This window comes from Arvicola amphibius, chromosome 11, assembly GCF_903992535.2.
Source record: "Arvicola amphibius chromosome 11, mArvAmp1.2, whole genome shotgun sequence".
NCBI lineage: Eukaryota > Metazoa > Chordata > Mammalia > Rodentia > Cricetidae > Arvicola > Arvicola amphibius.
The window spans coordinates 71,461,990-71,482,726 of NC_052057.2; the positions used below are offsets into that span (position 1 = coordinate 71,461,990).

Sequence of the window (20,737 nt, forward strand, 5' to 3'; positions counted from 1 at the left end):
CAGGAGGATCTCTGTGAGTTCAAGGCCAGCCTGGTCTACAGAGTGAGTTCAAGGCCAGCCTGGTCTACAGAGTGAGTTCAAGGCCAGCCTAGTCTACAGAGTGAGTTCGAGGACAGCTAGCACTGTTGTACAGAGAAACAAAAACAAAACAAAACAAAAACAGAGGGCGGGTAACCAAAATGGTTGAACTATAAAGAGCAGCCCAGCCCCAGGACAGAAAAAAATTTAGGGTAGTGGGTGGAGTATTCTAGACAGGAGGGCTCGCTCTATAAGGGGCAGGGACTGAGGGATGCCCAGAGAACCTAGCAGCCAGGCCTGCTTTGATGTGTTAAATAAACTCCTCAGTCTTAAGTCCCATCTTTGAAAGCTAACACACTGTGAAAGATATCACGGAGTCACGTGGTCCCTCACTCCTGTTAGCCCCAGCACTGGGAGGCAAAGGCAGGCAGATCTCTGAGCTTGAGGCCCTCCTGGTCTACAGAGCAAGTCCCAAGACAGCCAGGGCTACTCAGAGAGCCTCTTGAGAGAAAGAGAGGGAGAAAGTACTTACTGTACGATTACATTTGTATGAAGGAGAATGCGTGGGGGCAGAGCAACCGTCAATGGGGAAAGAAGAAAATGCAGCAGCTGTTGGTGGGAGTGGAGGAAAGGAGGTGCTGGGAAGGGGCTTCTAGGGGACTGTTTTCCCTTTTCCCCAGGCTTAACTCCAATTTCCAACCCTCTGTCTTGGTCTTTCAATTAATTGCTAGGGTTAGAGGTAACTAAACTGTTTATCAGAATTATTTCCATATTTGATGGAGCAAAGCTGGGGACCAGCTTTTGTGGTTGTTTGTTTGTTTGTTTGTTTGTTTCAGTGAGTTCTCTCTGCTGTAACCTTGGCTGGCCTAGAGCTCACTGTGGTAGACCAGGTTGGATTTGAACTCACAGACACAGAGATCCACTTGCCTCTTGCCGCTCCAGTCCTAGGATTAAAGGCATGCTTTTTATAACGCTTTGCCATGCAAGCCTTGATTCCCAGAGGACGACACCTGGACGGCCCAGCACTCACACGCGTACCAACTACACAATAATAATGTTTTGGTTTTTTTTTTTCAGTCTTACAATGAAATGATTTCAAGTTTAGCAAATTTAATTGTTTACATAAGTCTCTAAGGTAAGGGTTCTGTTGCTTCTGCTAATAAAAGTTACAACACTTGAATACCTCCATGTTGACTTAACACCTATGGGCCACCTCTTTGTCCCCGCAGAAGTTATTTAAACCAGAATGGGAAGACAATACTGCAGTAAATGGGAGTAGGTTTGAAGCCCAGGGTAGGCGCTCCTGAGGACGAACCCTCTACAGAACTCTTATTCCTTCTAGTAAATGACCTTTCCCCAGAGGTACTTGGCCCTTAGCACCACCGACCTGTACTGTGTGTGGACATATTTGCCCCAGTCTCTTGGAAACGGCGGGACCCTGCGTCATTCCACTTCGTTTGGGAAAATGCAGCCTGCCCTTCCCCGCACTTGGGATCTGTCCCGCAACAGAAATGAATGTGGCTTTGAACTTTTGTGGGCCGTCGCCACCGCGCGTTTGATGTGCGCGGTTGGGGACCTAGCGTGGTACTCAGCCCGAGGGAGAGCAGAGTTCTGCCCTCAGGAGCCCGCAGAGCCTTCAGGTCCCGGACCTTCTAGCTGTTCTCACTCACAGCCTCCCCGGAGACACGAGCCGAGCCGCAGTATCAATTCACCAGACCCTGAAGGGACCGATCGACAGGACCACCATTCTCCGCTAGCTTTAGGAACTCCGTGCGGGTCGCCCAGGCAGTAGGTGCTTCCCACTTAACCTCGCTCTATGAATAATAATCAAAACACTCAGTCCTGAGGTGAGAGTTTGCACACACACACACACACACACCCTCACTTATCACAGCCTTGCCTGAGGCAGGTGACTGGCCCTGTTCCTTGGAGCCGGAGCAGAGGTTACCGGAGTGTTGAGGAACGTGGCCAAGGTCACCAGCTACGCGGTGATTTTCTCCACCCTAGGTGCTTTGATCTGCGAATGTGAATGGGTTTAAGCGCTCCTTTCACTCTATTCACCGCTGGCAAGCGGAATAAAAATGCAGTCCAAGGTGCAAGTCTGGACCTAGGTTCTCAGAGCCTTTTAGGGTCAAGGTAAGCAATCCGTCTTCTGAAGGGTCAGCTGAGGTGAGTGTCGGAAAACTGGCTTTGGGTCACCAAGAAGTAAAAGCTGCTAAAGGACCCTGGGACCTCAGAAGCGTCAGGAGCGTCAGGAACACAGGGTTCACCCAGCTCAGGAGCCCCACTCTGAACTTGTAAGGCGCCTCTTCCTGGCTTTTAGGATAGCTCCGGACTCCTCCGTAACAGGAGGCGAGAACAAATTTGATCAAGAGCAGACTTGGCTCCGCGAGATTCCAGAGAAACTCGGTCTCCCAGACGCCGGCTGAATGAGACAGAGAGACAGAGACACAGAGACACACAGAGAGACAGAGAGACAGACAGGGAGACTGCCCAGACGCCGACTGAATGAGACACAGAGACAGAGAGAGAAAGAGACACAGAGAGAGACACACAGAGAGAGACATAGAGAAAGAGAGAGAAGAAAAGGAGGAGAGGGAGGGAGGGAGGGAGAGAGAGAGAGAGAGAGAGAGAGAGAGAGAGAGAGAGAGAGAGAGAGAGAGAGAGAGAGAGAGAGAGAGAGAGAGAGAGAGAGAGAGAGAGATGGAGACCTTGGGCAGGCTTCTCCATTTTCATCTCCCCTATGCCAATCCAGGGTGAGGGTAAGGGTTGTCCTTATTGGTCGCTCTGAGCTTCCTACACCGGTTTTAGGGTGCAATGTATGTGAGCGTGCAGGAGTTTATTGGGCCCCTGTTGGGAACTCAGCGACGCCAGTTCAGTGTGTGTGTGTGTGTGTGTTGGCGCGCGCGTGTGTGGTATGTGCGTTTGTGCACACAGAAGGGCTTATTGTGGACCCTGGGCAACATTTGCCACACTGTGGCCCAGGGCAACATTTGCCACACTCTGGCTCCCGGTCACCGCTAGCTTGGCGCAGCAACAGTGCCAGACAGAGCAAGATGGGTCACCGCGTACTTCACCGGATTCCAGGGAACTGTTGAGTTAAGTGGGTGATCTCTGGGGACCTAGGAACGAATCCGGAGCCGCCGGCCAATGGCTGTAATGGGCGTGGAGAAGACTATCAGGGGGATCTTCGTGGGCCTGATCTCTCCAAGTGGCTTGAGGCCCTGTCTGCACACTACCTCGTAAAAGCTGGCGTATCTCTCGGGTGTTTTCGGCAGTCTAGGGTCCTGAGACTGAGTAGGGTGCCTCCCTACCAGTGCCTGGAGGTAGGTGCCTGACGCCTGCGCGGAGGGACCCCCTAGGGTTGCGGGCTTCCAGCGAGGCCGGGAAAGGTGAGCGACAAACGCTATCGAAGTTCGTTTTGCAGTTTTTATTTTTTTATTTTTTTTTTTTTTTGCTTTCTGTTGTTGTTGCTGCTGCTGCTGCTGCTGCTGCTGCTGCTGCTGCTGCTGCTGCTGTTGCTGTTTTGTTTTTTAACTTCATTGAATTCTTTGCTCTCCACCTACCGAGTTGCATTGGAGTTGGAGCCCGACGCCTTCCGAGGCTCAGGGGAGATAGACAGAGACCTGCGTGGTGGCTGACCTCTCCTCCTGACCCCGTGTTCTTTAACTTCTGAGAGTCACGACCCTGGTTGGTTTTGTTATTGGACTCATTGATCCTGTCTTTGAGAGCCGCGCACCCTGATGGGGACTTCGCTCCTCAGCCTCGGTGAATTCACTCCGTGGCCACTAAGACAGAGCGTTTCAGGGCTAGGAAGACAGCAGCGGAGGGAAGTTCGGAGACAACCGAAGCGTCTATTTACTGCCTGGCCTGGGACTTGCCATCGCTGGGTTCTAAGAGGAGACCTGGGTTGAGAAGTCTGGGTTTACCGAGACTTGAGGTGTGGCGAGAGAGGGCAATGGTCGCGGATCTCTTGAGGGGCTAAGCGTGTGGCTCCTCTCCCTGCTGCCAGGACCACCAGGAAATGCTGGGGTCTAGCAAACGCCTTGGAGCTCCGAATCTTCTTGGAGCCCCATCTGCACTGTCCCATCCAGAGCCCACACCTCTCTCTGCAGGGGACTCAGGAGCTCCTGGAGCCACTGCCTGCTCCGAAGCCGGTGCACGGTCTTGCCCTAGTTATCTGAATGGAGAAGGTTCTAAAAGTTCAGGAGAAGCGTTTTTTTGTTAAACTGAAATTTAGAATGGAGGAGGTCTTGAAAAGCGTTTTGCAGGAGCCGGGTTGGGGGTCAGAAGGACAACGGGTATCGGAAACCAACAGTTCTTAGCCAAGGTCGTTTCAGGAGCATAGGAAAAGGCGACCTGAACCAGCACCTTCCAGGAGAGCGAGATTGAGGCAGATTTTCGTGAGAGGTTTGAGGAGTTTGGTCTTTGTGCCTTTTGCGTTATTTATCCGAGTTAGGATTGGCAAAATCGAATTGGGAAGTTTGTCCATTAACTTTGACCTGGGGCTGGCTGGGGTGGGAAAAGGAAAGAAGGTAAAACCACCTAGGATCCTGCTCTCAGCAGCCTTGGTTTCTCGCAGATCCGTGGAGCTCTGCCTGCGATGGCCCTACCGCCTCCGAGTGTCAGCGAGTCCCAGGACAAGGCGAAGAGTCTGCCCCGGAGCATTCCCCAGCACCTGACTGCTTATTACACATCCTTCCCGGGCTACAACCACTATAGGAACCTCCCCACCATCGAGGAGGCTTTTCAGCCATTCGGGAAGCTGGCGGCTGCAATGCCTGCGTCCCAGGCGGTGGCCCCTCTCAATGCTTTTCAGATGGCTCCTCCCTTGCTGAACTCGGGTCTGGCTGTGCAGAGCGAGCCACTCTACAATCTGCCCTGGTACAATAAGTTGTCACCATGGTACTCAGTTCCTCACTTTACTCCCGAGGTACCACGATTTCTAGACAGCCCCGAGTACATGCGGCGCCCTCCCAGCAGCGAAAATTTGGTCCCCATTGGCGGCCAAAGCGACAGAAGCCAGTGGTGGGGAGCTGAAAATTTACTTCTGTCACCCCCGGTGATTGCTTCCCTCTTACCTGCTGGACTGAAGACCTCCCAGTCCATATCTGTCCCTCAGACCCCGAACCAAGAGGCCGAGCTGCCTCTTCCTCGCTTCAACTTCACCGAGGAGGAACTGCGCTTCGTTCTGTATGGGGTCATCTCTAGCCCAGGGCACCCAACTGGCATACGCCATGCAATTTCAGGCATTCTGGTCCCCACAGACAACTCTGGTAAGTAAATCTACATCCAGAGTCTGGGTGGGGTGGAACAGGTCTGGCCCACACAGTGTTAAAAAGAGCACTCCAAAGCTCTTAAGTTGGGGCGAGTGTCCTTCAGAACCTCCTACCCTAGGCTGGCTTTTCCTCGATTAATTGTGTAATTCCTGAGGTTGGTTTCAGTGAGCTTTGAAGACTAGGAGCCAAATGATTTCCCTCACTGGCTTTGGGGAATGTTTGAAGTATCTACATGATAGCCTCCAGAAACTCAAACCCCACAGCTTTTGGCTTCAGAAGAGCATTGTCCCTGATTCTCAAGTTTGCAAAAGGTTGCCCACTAAACCTTGCCCAAACGGTGTTCTGAGTCTCAAATGAAAAACTGTGTACAAAAAGCCTGTGTCAAAGGAGAAAAAAAAAAACCAAAAAACCAATAAAGGATAGATACACATCGAATTTGAACAAACCAACTGGCTCAGGAAGGCAACTCATCATACATTTAATTTTTAATTAGAATAATTTAAGGCTGTCTTTTACTAGGGTCTAATCGTCTTCCTAAAACTCTGGACAAAGATGCCCTTCAGCTTCCGGAAGGTAGGCTGCACTCCTTGCCTGGATTTATTTCCCAGAACTAAAGCTGAAACTGCCGACTTAATCCTCCTTTCTTCCCCTGCCTCGGGCTCACCTAGGTCTCTGCCTCAAGCAGACAGCATTAGGTGACGCCGCACACTTTGGCGTATTCTGTAGTAACTTCATTGCCAAAGGAGTGAGATTTGGACCCTTTCAAGGTAAAGTGGTCAATGCCAGCGAAGTCAAGACACACAGGGACAACTCTAGGATGTGGGAGGTGAGTGCATTTCCGGTTTTCCTCAATGGGTCTATTTGGGGAGAGTGACTTGAGGGTGGGGTGCTGGTCCCTCTGAAGGACTTCGCCCCCTGCTGAGAAAGACAATGGGTGTTCACTCCAGCAGGACCCACACTACGCCTGGAATCTGATTGGCAGTGGGTGAAGTAATTTTAATCTGTCCAGGAGAGACACGAAACATACATTTAAGAAATTACCACATTAGGTTATAGTTGTAGACAAATCCAGTGCTTTAAATATGCTAAACGCATGTGGTGAGAAAGAAAAATTTTAAACTTTCGTATTACTTTCTTATAAAATTAGTCGATTAACAAAACAAACCCGACCCTTTCCGAGTTAGTGACTGTCTGAAGGGGGCTGGAGAGAAAGCAGCAGGTTTCATTTATAGAAACCGTTTGTCAGAATATACCCGGTATCTTAAAACCTCCTCAATACCCTGACCCTGAGCTTCGCTGGAACATAGTTTAGGAGGATGATTTGGAGGTCAGGCAGTGTGGAAGACCTGTATCCAACAGTTGCTTCCAGTGAAGTAGAACCGGAAGCTGCTCCATCCCCATGTCTGTACATGAGGCAGAAGAGGGCTCATCAGCACTCTTTGAAGAGCGGAGATTAACAGAACAAAATAACGACATCTTGAATTTTGCAGGAAAATGGGTGGAGCTAGAAAACATCATTTTGAGTGAGGTAGCCGAGACACAAAAAGACAAGTATCACATGTACTCACTCATAGGTGGTTTTTAAATATAAAGCAAAGAAATTCAAGCCACAAATCACAATCCCAGAGAACCTAGACAACAATGAGGACCCTAAGAGAGACATACATGGATCTAATCTACATGGGAAGTAGAAAAAGACAAGATCTCCCTAGCAAATTGGGAGCATAAGGACTTTGGGAGAGGGTTGAAGGGAAGGGGAGAGGCAGGGAGGGGAGCAGAGAAAAAATGTAGAGCTCAATAAAAATCAATAAATTAAAGAGCTGAGATTAAAGACACCTATTTATTTCCTTTACCCTTGCTTATAGTATTAACATACGCTAACCATAGAAACGCAGGGATAAAAGGAAAAAGAAAGGATAATGGCATGAATCCTTTTTGCTTTTGTGTTTTGCTTTGGTTTAGTTTTTGAGATAGGGTTTCTCTGTGTAACAGCCCCTGCTGTCCTGGCACTCTCTTTGTAGACCAGATTAGCCTCGAACTCACAAGAGATCTGCCTGCCTCTGCCTCCGGAGTACTGGGATTAAAGGCAAGCACCACCACCGCCCAGCATCCTTGACTATATTTTAAATTCAAGTCCCACCTTGGCTACATGAGACTCTGTCCACAAAATAAATGTTTACTTAAGCTTAAGGAAAAATATATGGTGCTTCTGATATGAAAATCCGATTTTATGGAAATGTGTTCTGTAGTAGGAACTTTGGTTATAAAGCAATAAAGGAACAATTAAAAAAACAAAAGTTCATGCATAGTTGGGAATGGCGGTGTGCTCCTGTACTCAGGTAACTGGCAGAGGCACACGTTAGGGGCCAGACTCAGGTACATAGCAAGACTCCACCTCAAAACAAAATAAACACAAAAGACAAACTTCCTGTCTTATTTAGATCTTTGAAGACGGAAGCCTAAGCCATTTTATCGACGGGAAAGGTTCCGGGAACTGGATGTCCTACGTCAATTGCGCACGCTTCCCCGAGGAGCAGAACCTGGCCGCGGTGCAGCACCGGGGGCAGATATTTTATGAGAGCTGCAGAGAGATCCGCCAGAACCAGGAGCTGCTTGTGTGGTATGGAACCTGCTATGAGAAGTTTCTGGAAATTCCCATGAGCCTCCAGGCCGCTGAGCAAGGCAAGCAGCTGTCTGAACCCTCTGAGGGTGAGTGCCTTCCTCTGCCCTGCCCAGGGAGAATCTATTAGTATAAGCACTGGGCTCTTTCCCTCAAGGCTCCGGACCAAAATCCAGGAGAACAAATTACAGGGATTTGTAAGAATGAGACACCCCTCCCCACCCCAGCAGAGGTGGGATATCACCATCTTTCTACAGTCTCATTGTCAAGGCTGTCTCCCCAACCCCCACCCTTTCTTGAGAATGAAAGTAAACTGAATGAACATATTGCAGTGTTCTGTGGGTATGCCAGTTTGATTCATCCCTGCTCAGGCCAACTTTCTCAAGTGGTGGCCTGCCATATCTACTAAGGGTGGAAAATCAATTTAGTGATCGAGACCAGCATTAGAAGGGGGAAAAAAAGAAATTAGAAAAGAAAATATTGATGAGAATCACTTAAGAAATACTAGGCGCTGTTAAGCTTTTGTTTTATAGAGCTATATTATGTGGAGCAGGGTGTCCAGTTCAAACTGTGTTTTTCTCAGGCTGAGGCCTCTTGCAGCCTACACAGATACTCTACAATACACATCCGGGCCCTAAATGGCTGTGGCTGTACAAGCCTTTATTCCCTGTACTTAGGAGACAGAGGCAGACAGAACTCTGAATTTGAGGCTAGCCTGATCTAAACAGTGTGACATTACAGTCTAGTCAGAATTACATGGTGAGACTGTCTCAAACAAAATAAAAAAAAAACACAACAATAAAAACCTCATCACTTCCAGCACCTAAGGTGAATTTTAATTGTTGTAAATTTGAAAAAACGATGGACTAGGCTTCAGATTTCAAATCCCACCATCCCTTTTTTTTTCCTTTTTTAAGACAGTCTCGCTGTAGCCCACACTGGCTTTGAACTCAGAACCTTCTGCCTCAGCCTCTCAAGTGTTGGAATTACAGGGCTACTCCTGATGGTTAAGTTTTGGTGTGTGTGTGTGTGTGTGTGTGTGTGTGTGTGTGTGTGTGTGTGTGTCTGGAGATCTTGTAGAGATGCTAGCTAGTTCTAGTCAGGGATGGGGCCTGAGACTGTATCCATCCATCTTGCTCACCTTCCAGGGGAAGCTGCTGGCCCCTGGATCTCATCAGAGTGGCAAGCAGACTGAGAGGACCACCCACCCACTATGGGGACAAGTCTCCAGATTTTGCTGGGTTTTGGAGAAGAGTGGTTACTGAGTCAAAGATGCTGTGCCTCTGAGCTGATTTCCAGGCTCAATCTTGGGTTTTGTTTGTTCGTTTTGCCCGAGACAGAGTCTCAATGTGGTTCAGGATGGCTGAGCTGATCTTTCTGTCTCCAGCCCCCAAAGTTTGAACACTTTATTTGTTATTTAGTTTTTTGTTTTGTTTTATTTTGTTTTTGTCTTACTTTGTAGCTCTGGCTATCCTGGCACTCACCATGTAGACCAGACTAGCCTCAAACTTCTTCCTCCTGGATGCTGGGATTTAAAGTGTATGCCACCACATTCAGCTTGAAAGTTAGTCCTAAAAATTGCCTGTTCAACCGGCATTTCTACATGAGAGTTTGGGAACTACTGCCCTCCTAGGTGGGGGGAAATGTAAAGTACTTTATGGATACTAAGATAGCTTAGCTATAGTTTCATACATGGTCTGAAGAGCAGGTCAAACAACAGGCAAACTGTGTCCATCACGCTGTGGTGACGGTCAGCATGCCTGCATTCCCGCTAGACCTATATTCTTCAGGGCAGAGAAGCACCATCAATTCCTAAACTTCCCAGGCTCCTGGTGTGTACAGATTGAAGGAGGAAGGCGGTGTAACTGAATTAGGAAAGGCTGCTTAGGAATGAGCGTGCAGTCTCCACAGGGCAGAGGGAGAGCAGCAGACTAGAACACCTCACAGGCCTCTACTGGTGACCAGGCAGGAAGTGATGAACAGGCTCATCCATGATAGGGACGGAGAGGAGCCCAGGATTTGGGGGAGAGGGTGAGGCCTCCAACTTCCCCAGCAGTGAGTGCATGGAGCAGGAACAGGGCTGTAGAAGAAGACGGTTGCTGTGGTCCATGGAGGTCAAAATTCTCTCATCCTTAGTGCCAAACCAAGAAAGTCTGTCTCTATTGCTTCCAGAAAAAGACTTGGACTGTTGTTGACATGCATGTGAAAAGTGAAATTTTGGGGCCGAGCGATGGTGGCGCACGCCTTTAATCCCAGCACTCGGGAGGCAGAGGCAGGTGGATTTCTGTGAGTTCGAGACCAGCCTGGTCTACAGAGGTAGTTCCAGGACAGGCTCCAAAGCCACAGAGAAACTCTGTCTCGAAAAACCAAAAAAAAAGTGAAATTTCGGAAAAGACATGCTTAATGAATGGTTTCTCTGAAGGAAATTTATGGAGAAAAAAACCCCAGAGTTACTTGTGGTGGTTCATGCCAGTAATCCGAGCTGAAGCAGGATGGTTGTTAAGAGTGTGAGGCCAGCCTGGCCTGCAGAGGAGACCCTGTCTCCAATTAACATGACAAAAGAGGTCTGCCAGCCTGTATCTCTCTCCCTAGTGCCACCACGCTGGCTCATGGCGTACATTTTGGACAGTGTCTGGAAGGCAGCTTTAAAGATTAATTTATTGAGAAGATTTACAAGTGACTGCCTCTGCTCTCTGCTGGTAGGACTTTCTCAGTCTGTTGCTGTGATGGCGATTGAATCATTCCAGGCACATGCTCTGCCACGGACCCACACCCTTGTCCAAGATCAATCCTTTTAGAGATGATTAATAAAACAAAGAGTTGGGCATAGTGGTGCCTGTCAGTAATCTTCATACTTGGGAGGTTAAAGCAGGATAACTTTAAGTTCAAGTCTAGTATGGACCACACAAGGAGATCCTGTTTCAAACAAAAATCAAATCCCTGGGGCGGAGAAGAGTGCTGGCTGTTCTAGAGGTTCTGGGTTCGATTCCCAGCACCTACACGACAGTTTACAACTTCCTGTAACTCTTCCTCCAGGAGATCTGACACCCTCACACAGACCTGCAAGCAAAATACATAAAAGAAAAATAAAAAAAAAAAGGAAATTCCTTTCTCAAAGGCATTTGGTGGGCTCCTTCCTATAAAAGGTTGGAAACGCATACTGGGAATTATTGTAAGTGGGCTATTGGAATAGACAGAGCATGCCTGGAGATGGAGCCACGTCACCAAATCCACCCTAGCATGGGAACCCACACCACAAAGCTGGGACCCCTGGAGCACACTGCAGCCTGCAGGCAGCTCAGCAGGTTGGAGAGTGTCCTTTCCAGGGTCCTACGGTGGACTAAACCTCTTCCAGGCTGCTGGTCGGCTCTGTCTTCTTTGTAGCCTGTTTTCCTCGTCACTGAGAGGGACTCAAAGCTTTCATTGCTTATGGTAACTTGGAGGGGCTAGCGAATCTGCCATTTCAGGGATTTGTTTGTTTTTTAAATATTTATTTATTATGTACACAATATTCTGTCTGTATGCCTGCAGGCCAGAAGAGGGCACCAGACCTCATTACAGATGGTTGTGAGCCACCATGTGGTTGCTGGGAATGGAACTCAGGACCTTTGAAAGAGCAGGCAATGCTCTTAACCTCTGAGCCATCTCTCCAGCCCTTGTTTTGTTTTTTGAGATAGGGTTTCTCTGTGTTGCTCTGGCTGTCCTAAAACTCTGTAGACCAATTAGCCTCTACCTCTTCCCTGCTCTGCTGGGATTAAAGGCATGCTTTTCTGCAGATTCTCACCTATGCCCACTCTTGGCTCCCTGGAGAGCAGACCATTGGGTCTCTGGTGCTAGGATCTAGAGCATCTGAAGTGGTGCTTTTGGAGATGTCCTCTCACCTGTCCCCAGCACATTCACACCTCTTGTTTGTTTGGGCTTTGAGTTGTCTTTGTTTTGAGCGAAACAGTTTTACTATAGCTTTTCTGACCTGAAAGCCTTGATCTTCCTGCCTCTGGTGTTGACATTGCTCCAGACAGGGACACCTGAATCTGGCACTTCTCTGCCTCTGACTTTGTCCTCTTCCTTCCTCCTCCATTGACAAAAACAGATTTAACCCCTCTGGGCTTGTCTGTCTTTTGCTCAGTGACCTGTGGCGGAGACTCAAGTGTGAACCAATGAAGGCAGGATGCTTCCTGTTAGAGACTGTCTGTCTGAGAGTGTCGCACTGACCTGCCTCAGTCTCGGCCATCCTGCTCAGCTTCTCCAGTGCGGAGATCCCTGGTGTGCCCACCACAGGCGTGTCGCTCACCCTCTCTGCTACGTGAACATTCTAGCTCTGGGATTGTTTCCGCGAAGTTCAGAGCAATGAACTGTGAACTCAGCTCTTGGAAGCCTGGGGAGCTGGTTATGGGGGTTCTGGGGTTACTTTTGAACTTGTAGTTCCGTTTGCCTTTTTTTTTTTTTTAATGGGGATTGGAGTTGACTTTTCAAGACAAGTCATGTATAGCCAATGGTGACCTCAAATGCCCTGTGTGGCCAAAGATAGTTGTATAGTCCTGCTTTCTTCTGTCTGGGTTCAGAGGTGTGCCACCACATCCAACACTAGAGTCTATTTATGTTTTCTTCCCTCCTTCCTTTCTGTTTAATTTTTTTGTTTTGTTTTGTTTTTTCGAGACAGTGTTTCCCTGTGTATCACTAGCTGTTCTGGAACTCATTCTCTAGATCAGGTTGGCCTACAACTCACAGAGATCCACTTGCCTCTTCCTCCCTAAGTGCTGGCATTAGCCACCATTGCCTGGCTCTTCGTTTGTTTGTTTTGAGACAGGGTATCTCTGTGTAGCCCTGTTTGTCCTGGAACTAGCTCTGTAGACCAGGATGGCCTTGAACTCAAAGAGATCTGCCTACCTCTGCCTCTGTCTCCCAAGTGCTGGCTTTAAAGGCATGCAATGCCACATCCAGCTAGCTGTTCGTGGTTTTTCCAATCCTGTTTGAGGAAGGGAAGAGGAGGGAAGGTGGCTGGCTGGCTACCTCACTCTCCAGCACTTACACCCCTGTTTTTGACAGAGTCTGCCGAAGGCTACAGGTGTGAACGCTGTGGAAAGGTATTTACCTACAAATACTACAGAGACAAGCACCTCAAGTATACTCCCTGTGTGGACAAAGGTGATAGGAAGTTCCCGTGTTCTCTCTGCAAAAGATCTTTCGAGAAGCGCGATCGCCTCCGGATCCACATTCTTCATGTCCATGAGAGGCACCGGCCCTACCTGGTGAGCTTGGTGGTTTGGTGTTCATCTTTGCATTCTGACTTCACACATCCTTATCCTCCTGAACACATGGAGAGGGACTCTCAGGAGGAATTGAGGACCAGAGGTCTGCCTTACTGTGGTACTGTGGAAGAGGCAGTTGTGTGAGGATAAGCCTGTGTCAGGATTTGGGCCCAGGACAGAATGAGAAACATGGAGATAGGAGTGGACTCCTGGGTTAGGTAAGGTGCCTAAAAAGAGGAATGTAGCCAGACTTTCTTGGTCCACCAGACCCCAAATAATAACATGGAGACTTATTATTAATTATGAAAGCAGGGCCTTTAGCTTAGGCTTGTTCCCAACTAGCTCTTGTAGCTTAATTAACCTTTTTATTAATTTATGTTCTGTCACATGGTTTTTACCTGTCCCATTCTGTATGCCCGACTTCCTGCGCATCTTGTTGGTGTCGCCCAAGTGCCTAGATGCATCCCCAATTCTTCTCTCTCCCTGGAAGTCCCGCCTATTCTCTCCTGCCAGCTATTGGTCATTCAGCTCCTTTTTAAACCAATCAACCTTAGGCAGAGACACATCTTTACAGTACACAAAAGATTATCCTGCCACAGAGGGGGCTTGGGGCTAGAACAGAAGGGCCATGATTTTTACTGGAGACTGGGACAGGAATTAGGCAACAGTACATTTTTTCCACACCCAGTCAGGCACTGAGTGGTCAGTCACTGGAAGAGAGGAAGCGCTGGAATGGCCCAAGGAAAGCCATCGCCAGAGATCATAGTCTTTGTAAGGATGAGAAGAAGCAACAGTGAAGCCAGGGAGCCTTCCTTTGCATCCCAGACACCCATTGCTTGGGCAAAAGGACAAAGTCAACTTTGTCCTTAAAGAATGGATGGGGTTGCATGCTTTTTGTTGCAGTATTTTTTTTTAATTATGTGTATATGTGTGGGTTTGCGTGTGTGAGAGTACCCTGAGCGGTGAGATGAGGCCCCCGGATCCCTGGAATTGGAATTATAGATGGTCGTGAGCCACAATGTTGGTGCTGGAGACTGAACCTGAGTCTTCTGCAAGAGCTGTTCATACTCTTAACCACCAGTTCAACTCTCCAACCCCTTGTAATAGTTTGTTTTTATTTATTTATTTTGGTTTTTCGAGACAGGGTTTCCCTGTAGTTTCTAGAGCCTGTCCTGGAACTAGCTCTTGTAGACCAGGCTGGCCTCAAACTCAGAGATCCGCCTGCCTCTGCCTCCCGAGTGCTGGAATTAAAGGCGTGCACCACCACCGCCTGGCCTTGATTTTTTTTTTTTTTAAGACAGGGCTTCTCTGTGTAGCTCTGGAGTCAGTCACTGGCCTCGAACTCACAGAGATCTGCTTGCCTCTGCCTCCTGAGTGCTGGGATGAAAGGCGTGTACCACCCATTACACCATCTCCCCAGCCCAGAAAGGGTCTGTTCATTTCATCCTTCACAATAGGAAAAGCACTGCTTAACTGTGGGTTTTAAATCTCTACCCAAGAATTCTCCCCTGAACCCAGGAGACAGCTGTCTATCCATCTAAGCTACTCAAAGAAGCCTCACCCCGCATTTCCTGTGGTTTTCCATACCAGTCGCATCCAGAGAGCTGGCAGATTTTGTTCACTTGATTTTTAAGGCAACATTCATACTTGATTTCACCAGAAGAAGAAAAATTAAGAGAAACAGATGTACAGAACTCTGGATAACTCGTTTGGTTTCAGTTTGAGTGCTAGGGGCTGAATGTAGCTTGAGCATATGCTGAACCGTGCTCCGCCACTGAGCCACGGCCACTAACATTAAAAGATATTGGATGCACACTTGCCAACTTTGTCCTGTCAGGTGTGGTAGCTCTGTCATCTCTGCACCGAGAAAGGCCGGAGGCATCTAGCCTGGCTTGAGCTATGCCATCTCAGGCAAGCCTAGCACAGCCAGGGACCTGGTGATCTGCAGGTGTACACAGAATAAAGTTCCTGGGCTGTGAGGAACAACCTGAGTTTGCTTCTGGGATTCAATAATGGAAGGAGAGAATCAACTCAAGTGGTTCTCTGATCTCCACACATAGGCCATGTCACGTGACTACACACACGCCAATAATAATAGGTGAATTGTAGCCAGGCATGGACATGGGAGTCAGAGACATGCAGATCTCAGAGCATACATAGCAAGAGTTCCAGGACAGCTAGGGCTACATAGAAAGATCCTTTCTCACCAGTGGTGGTGGTGGTGCACACCTTTAATCCCAGCACTCGGGAGGCAGAGGCACGTGGATCTCTGTGAGTTCAAGGCCAGCCTGGTCTATAAAGTGAGTTTTAGGACAAGCTCCAAAGCTACACAGCAAAACCGTGTCTCGAAAAACCAAAAATATGGGGCTGGAGAGATGGCTCGGCGGTTAAGAGCACTGACTGCTCTTCCAGAGGACCCGCAGTTCAATTCCCAGCGCCCACATGGAAGCTCATAAGTGTCTGTAAATCCAGTTCCAGGGTGATCTGACACCTTCACACCATTGCACATAAAAAAATAAATACATCACAAAAAATTTTCTTAAAAAAGAAAAACCAAAAGTAAAAAAGGAAGATCCTTTCTTTAAGCAAATAAATAGGAATTGATTTTTAAAAGTTCTCTCACACCTGGAGAAACAATGGTGAGACAGAATTGTGGGGGGAAGATGAGATTTCAACTCAAGTTTTGTTTCCTCCTTAGTGTTCAACATGTGGGAAAAGCTTCTCGCAGTCGTCCAGCCTGAACAAACACATGCGAGTCCACTCTGGAGACAGGCCGTACCAGTGCGTGTACTGTACCAAGGTGAGCAAGCCCTCCTGCGGTGCCAGCCCTCTATAGCAGGAAACGTGAACCCTGACTTAGAAATCATTCTGGGTAAGCACTTGGTTACCAGCCAGCGCCCATTTCAAGTGACTTCTAGGCCAGCTAGGACTACATAGTGAGGCCATGTCTCAAAACGATGAAGTAAAATAATTTGAAAAGAATTTAAGAGAACAGCCTTGGCCAGCATTCGGCCCATGCCTTTGATGCTCACCTCACTGTGTAACCTTGAAAAAGCCCACTAGCTTTTCTTTCTTCCTTTCCTCTTTGGTAAAGGTGGGGGAAGTTGTAGCTGTTGGGGTCTATCGGTCAGCCTGTATAGAGCTTGCCTCACGTTCCCTGGCGAAGTGTAACCGCTGCAGTGTTTGCTGCTCATACCGCTGATAACCATTCCAGAGGGACATTGCAAAGGCGCCATCTGATCTTTGCAGTGGAGGTAGAGAGGGGTTTGGATTCTTGAGTAGACAGCTAGCTGTCTGAGCACGTTTTGTCAGAATGTTAGGAAGCGTCTCCTGTTTTTATTGCTGATGTGCGTCTGCACTGTCCGGTGAGTAGCTATTCCTCCATGTGGCTGTTTGCAGGCACAGCCGTGAAAACACGCAGGCACAGGGGAGCCCTTCTGCGATTCCAGGTTTAGGTGGGATGAGTTCAAGGCCAACCTAGGCTACATAACACAACCCCCCTCCCAAAAAAAAAAAACACAACAAAAAGAAGGGGAGATAAACAGGAAATGTGTTCCCTGGCTTCACTGGCCATGCTTTAAGTGAACTGAAGCTATAGGTACAAGCTGGACAGCACAGCCACAGAGCACAGCTCCACTGAGAGTGGCTTACTTCTGTCCTTTGGCGTTTTCAGGCCCTACGGTAACGCCATGAAGGAAACTGGGCTGCCTTAGTTAGGGTTCTATTGCTGTGAAGAGACACTGTGACCATGGTAACTCTTATAAAGGAAAACATTTAACTGGGGTGCCTTACATTGTCAGAGGTTCAGTCCACTATCATCACAGTGTGACATGTGGTGTGTGAGCAGACATGGTGCTGGAGAAGGAGCTGAGAGTTCTACATCTTGGCTTGCAGGCAATAGGAAGTGGTCTGTCTCACTGGGTGGGGCTTGGTCATATAAGATACCTCAAAGCCATCCTCCACAATGACAGCTTCCTCCAAAACGACCGTACCTACTCCAACAGAGCCACAGCTTTTAGTATTGCCACTTCCTTTGGGGGTCATTTTCTTTCAAACCACGATATGGGGGTCTTAGAGATACTGCCAAACTTCCCAGGAGAAACAAAGCATTAAGTCTAAGCCAGACCCAGGCCTGTGACCCCAACATGTAAGAGGATGAGGCGTTCAAGATCAGTCTCTGCCACCCAGGGAGTCTGAGGCCAGTCTAGGCCACCTGAGGTGACCTGTGAGACCGCACAATGGTAAAGGTGCCTCTCGCCAGGTCTGACAACCTTAGCTTGATCCCCAGGATCCACAAGGTGGAAGAAGAGAACCAACTCCAGCAGGTATCTTTTATTTGCCCTATTATCCCCATAACAGATACAGTTTTAAAAGTAGAGCAATTTCCTGTAAGTTGTCCTCCGAAGTACATGTGTGTACTCATATGTGTGTAACAGACACACAACTGCAAAACCAAACACAAAACAAATCATGCCCCAGGCTTTTGGAGCCCACCCCCATCTCAAAAAACAAACAGCAGCGAAGAAACATGGCCCTGATCTGGAGACGACCCCGTGTCCAGTGTCACACGCGACAGTCTGGGATGTGTCCCCTGGCTGCTGCATATCACACAAAGAAATGGGAATGGAACTAATGAGAAACAACCTTTGATAGTTATTTGGGTGTTGTACTGGGTAGGGAAATTGAGTCCCAGAAGGTCACATTGCATGATCAATGCCTGTCCAGATTTTGAGACCTAGAACAAACACATCTGTGGATGTCACAGCCTAAGGAAGTGGAAAAGGAAAGTCACCCCATGGCTGCAAGGGGGATGGGGAGGAATTCTTGGACTAAAAGTGTAGTCTTATTTATTTATTTATTTATTTATTTATTTATTTATTTATTTATTTAAATTTTATGTGTATGGGTGTTTTGCTTCTATACACGTCTATGCATCATGTGCATGCCTGGTGTCTGAGGAGGCCAGAAGTTGTCAGACCCCTGGAACTGAGGTTGCCGATGGTTGGGGGTGCTGAGAATCAAGCCTAGGTCCTTTGGAAGAACAGCCAGTACTCTTAAAATCTGATTCATCTCTCTGGTCTACCCCCACACCACCGCTATTTGAGGCATGGTCTTATGTAGTACAGGTTGGACTCAAATTCATATGTATCCAAGACTAGCCTTGAAGTGTTCAATCTTAAAAAAAAATTAAAAAAAAATAAAAAATAACATAAAAAAGAAGTGTTCACTCTTCCTCCACTGGGAGTGCTGGGGTGGCAGGTGAGCGACACCATGCCTAGCATCTGTCATTGTCTGCATCTTAACAATTGTGCGACGGTATTGAAAGACGTAAGCACTGAGGTCCTGGTACCGGGGTAACAGCCACACAAGTCTCTACGGCATTTTACAACTGACTGCGAATCTATACTCAAAGTTGAAACCAGGCATGGTGGTACACACCTGTAATTTCAGCACTGAGAAAGATGATACCTCTGATACCATAGGAAGATGCTTGAGTTCAAAGACAGCTTTGACACCATAGAGAGACCTTATCTCAACACCATTGGCGATACCAAAGACTGAAAACAAAATAAAAAGGAAGCCAATTAGAACTAGCCTCTTTCTCAGTAAGCCAATTAGAACTAGCCTCTTTCTCAGTAAGTAAGCCAATTAGAACTAGCCTCTTTCTCAGTAAGGCAACTCCGCTTCAAGTCCTCTCAGAACTGCCTGTTTAGAGTATGGCATACTTATGCCAGTCCTTACAGCATAGGGGAGGCAGAGAATTGCCCCTGAGTTCAAGGCCAGCCTGAGCTACGTAGTGAGAACCTATTCTGCCCTTACCAGACTCCAAAGACAAAACTGTTTACTTTCATGCTGTTTGTGGATCATACTTTAGACTCTTTCGGGTAACACTGTCCAGGGTTAAGGTTGACAGTGTGCTTTCTTTCCCCTCCCTCCCTTTATGATGCTGGAGAACAAACCCAGGGACTCAAAATTGCGAGGCAAACCCCCAAAGACTGAGCTGACTCCAGCCCAACAGTCTGCATCTTTACCTAGTAGTCTGGGGACAACCTCTGAAGATGCCTCGTTCCAGTATCTGACACTCAAACTGGCCAGGAAGAAAAATCTGTCCTTTTAAAATTACACCTAGTCTATTAGTGTTGTGTGTAGTGTGTGTGTGTGTGGGGGGGGAGACCAGTGTTATGAGGCGTATGGGAGATCAGAGCACAACTATGGGAAGTCAGTTTTTTCCTTCTCCATGTGGGTCCCAGGGACAAAACATAGGTCACTGGGCTTGGTGCCTGGTCCCTGCTGAGCTGCTTCTCCCAGTCCAGTGCTTTTTTTTTTTTTTTTAAATTAAGGTCACTCACTGCTGTTGACCACAAATGTTCTAATCAGACTTAAAACCAGAGTCCCTCTCTTCCTTTCTTGTCCATTACAACGAAGTGAACCCCTTTGCTGAGTTGTCCAGCCCCTGGGAGTCAGCTTTTCCTTCTGTTTTCCCGCCCTCTGCAGAAGTTCACGGCTTCCAGCATCCTTCGTACACACATCAGACAGCACTCCGGCGAGAAGCCCTTCAAGTGCAAGCACTGTGGGAAGTCCTTCGCCTCCCACGCTGCCCACGACAGCCACGTCCGGCGCTCACACAAGGACGGTGGCCACGGCTCTTGCAATATTTGTGGGAAAGGCTTTCTGAATCAAGAAGCCTTCTTCGGCCACATGAAGTTTCACAAAGATTGCTCTCCGAGAGCAGCTCCAGGTGAAGACGGAGGACTCTGACTCTAATTCCTGGTCTGCCCGTGACACAGAACAGATGGCCATGCTCTTCAATGAGAATCGGGAAAATGGAATGGCTCGTGTGGAACTCAAAACCCAGAAGTGTGCTGCGGAAGTCCAGCAACACAGGACTGGGAAAGAAGGTCATTGATCTGTGAGAAGAGAGAAGGTGACCCTTCCTCTCCTGCATGCTGGATTCCCAGTTAGACAGCATCTGTAGCCATTAATGGTTTTCTTCAGAACGACAACAAAGGGTTTTGCTTTAAAGGTTTAATTCTATTTTATGTTCACGAGTGTTTTGCCTCATGTATGTATGTGTATTGCATGTATGTATGTGTACTGCATGCCTAGTATGCATGAAGGCCAGAGGAAACATTAGATTCTCTGGAACTGATTTTTTTTTATGTATTTATGGATAGTTACAGGTCACTCTGTGCATGCTGGGTATTGAACCCAGGTCCTCTGCAAGAGCAGCCAGTGCTCACAGCTGCTGAGCCATCTCTCCAGCCCCTGATTTTGTTATTTTGTTTTTGGTTTGGTTTTTCCTTCCTTCCTTCCTTTCTATTTATTTTTGTTTTAGAGACAGGGTTTCTCTGTGTAGCCTTGGAGCCTTTCCTGGAACTCGGTCTCTACACCAGGCAAGGCTGACTTCCAACTCACAGAGATCCGCCTGCCTCTGCCTCCCAAGTGCTTGGATTAAAGGCCTGCGCCACCACTGCCCGGTTTGTTTTTTGTTTTTGCTGGTTGTGTTTTTTCCTTCTTTGTTTTTTTTTCCTTGTTTGTTTTTTGAGACCTCCCAAGCTGGCTTTGAACTT

The 20,737-nt window shown here is 47.9% G+C and overlaps 1 protein-coding gene across 1 annotated transcript; it reads left to right on the forward strand.

Annotated features, from left to right (window-relative positions):
• The first annotated feature begins 4,621 nt into the window (after positions 1-4,621).
• Prdm14 (PR/SET domain 14) lies at positions 4,622-20,073 on the forward strand. The gene is made up of 8 exons (XM_038347108.1): positions 4,622-5,294; positions 5,817-5,870; positions 5,966-6,123; positions 7,739-8,006; positions 12,964-13,166; positions 15,865-15,966; positions 19,662-19,905; positions 19,955-20,073. The coding sequence occupies exons 1-8, from the start codon at positions 4,622-4,624 to the stop codon at positions 20,071-20,073; spliced, it is 1,821 nt and encodes a 606-aa protein (XP_038203036.1).
• The last annotated feature ends 664 nt before the right edge of the window (positions 20,074-20,737 follow it).

What these genes read in the sequence shown, in the direction of transcription:
- Prdm14 (XM_038347108.1), top strand. Translation starts at nt 4,622, where the DNA reads ATGGCCCTACCGCCTCCGAGTGTCAGCGAGTCCCAGGACAAGGCGAAG. An exon ending in TGCCCTTCAGCTTCCGGAAG is followed by an intron (nt 5,871 to 5,965) that starts GTAGGCTGCACT and finishes GGGCTCACCTAG; the next exon opens with GTCTCTGCCTCAAGCAGACA. An exon ending in CTCTCCGAGAGCAGCTCCAG is followed by an intron (nt 19,906 to 19,954) that starts GTGAAGACGGAG and finishes CCCGTGACACAG; the next exon opens with AACAGATGGCCATGCTCTTC.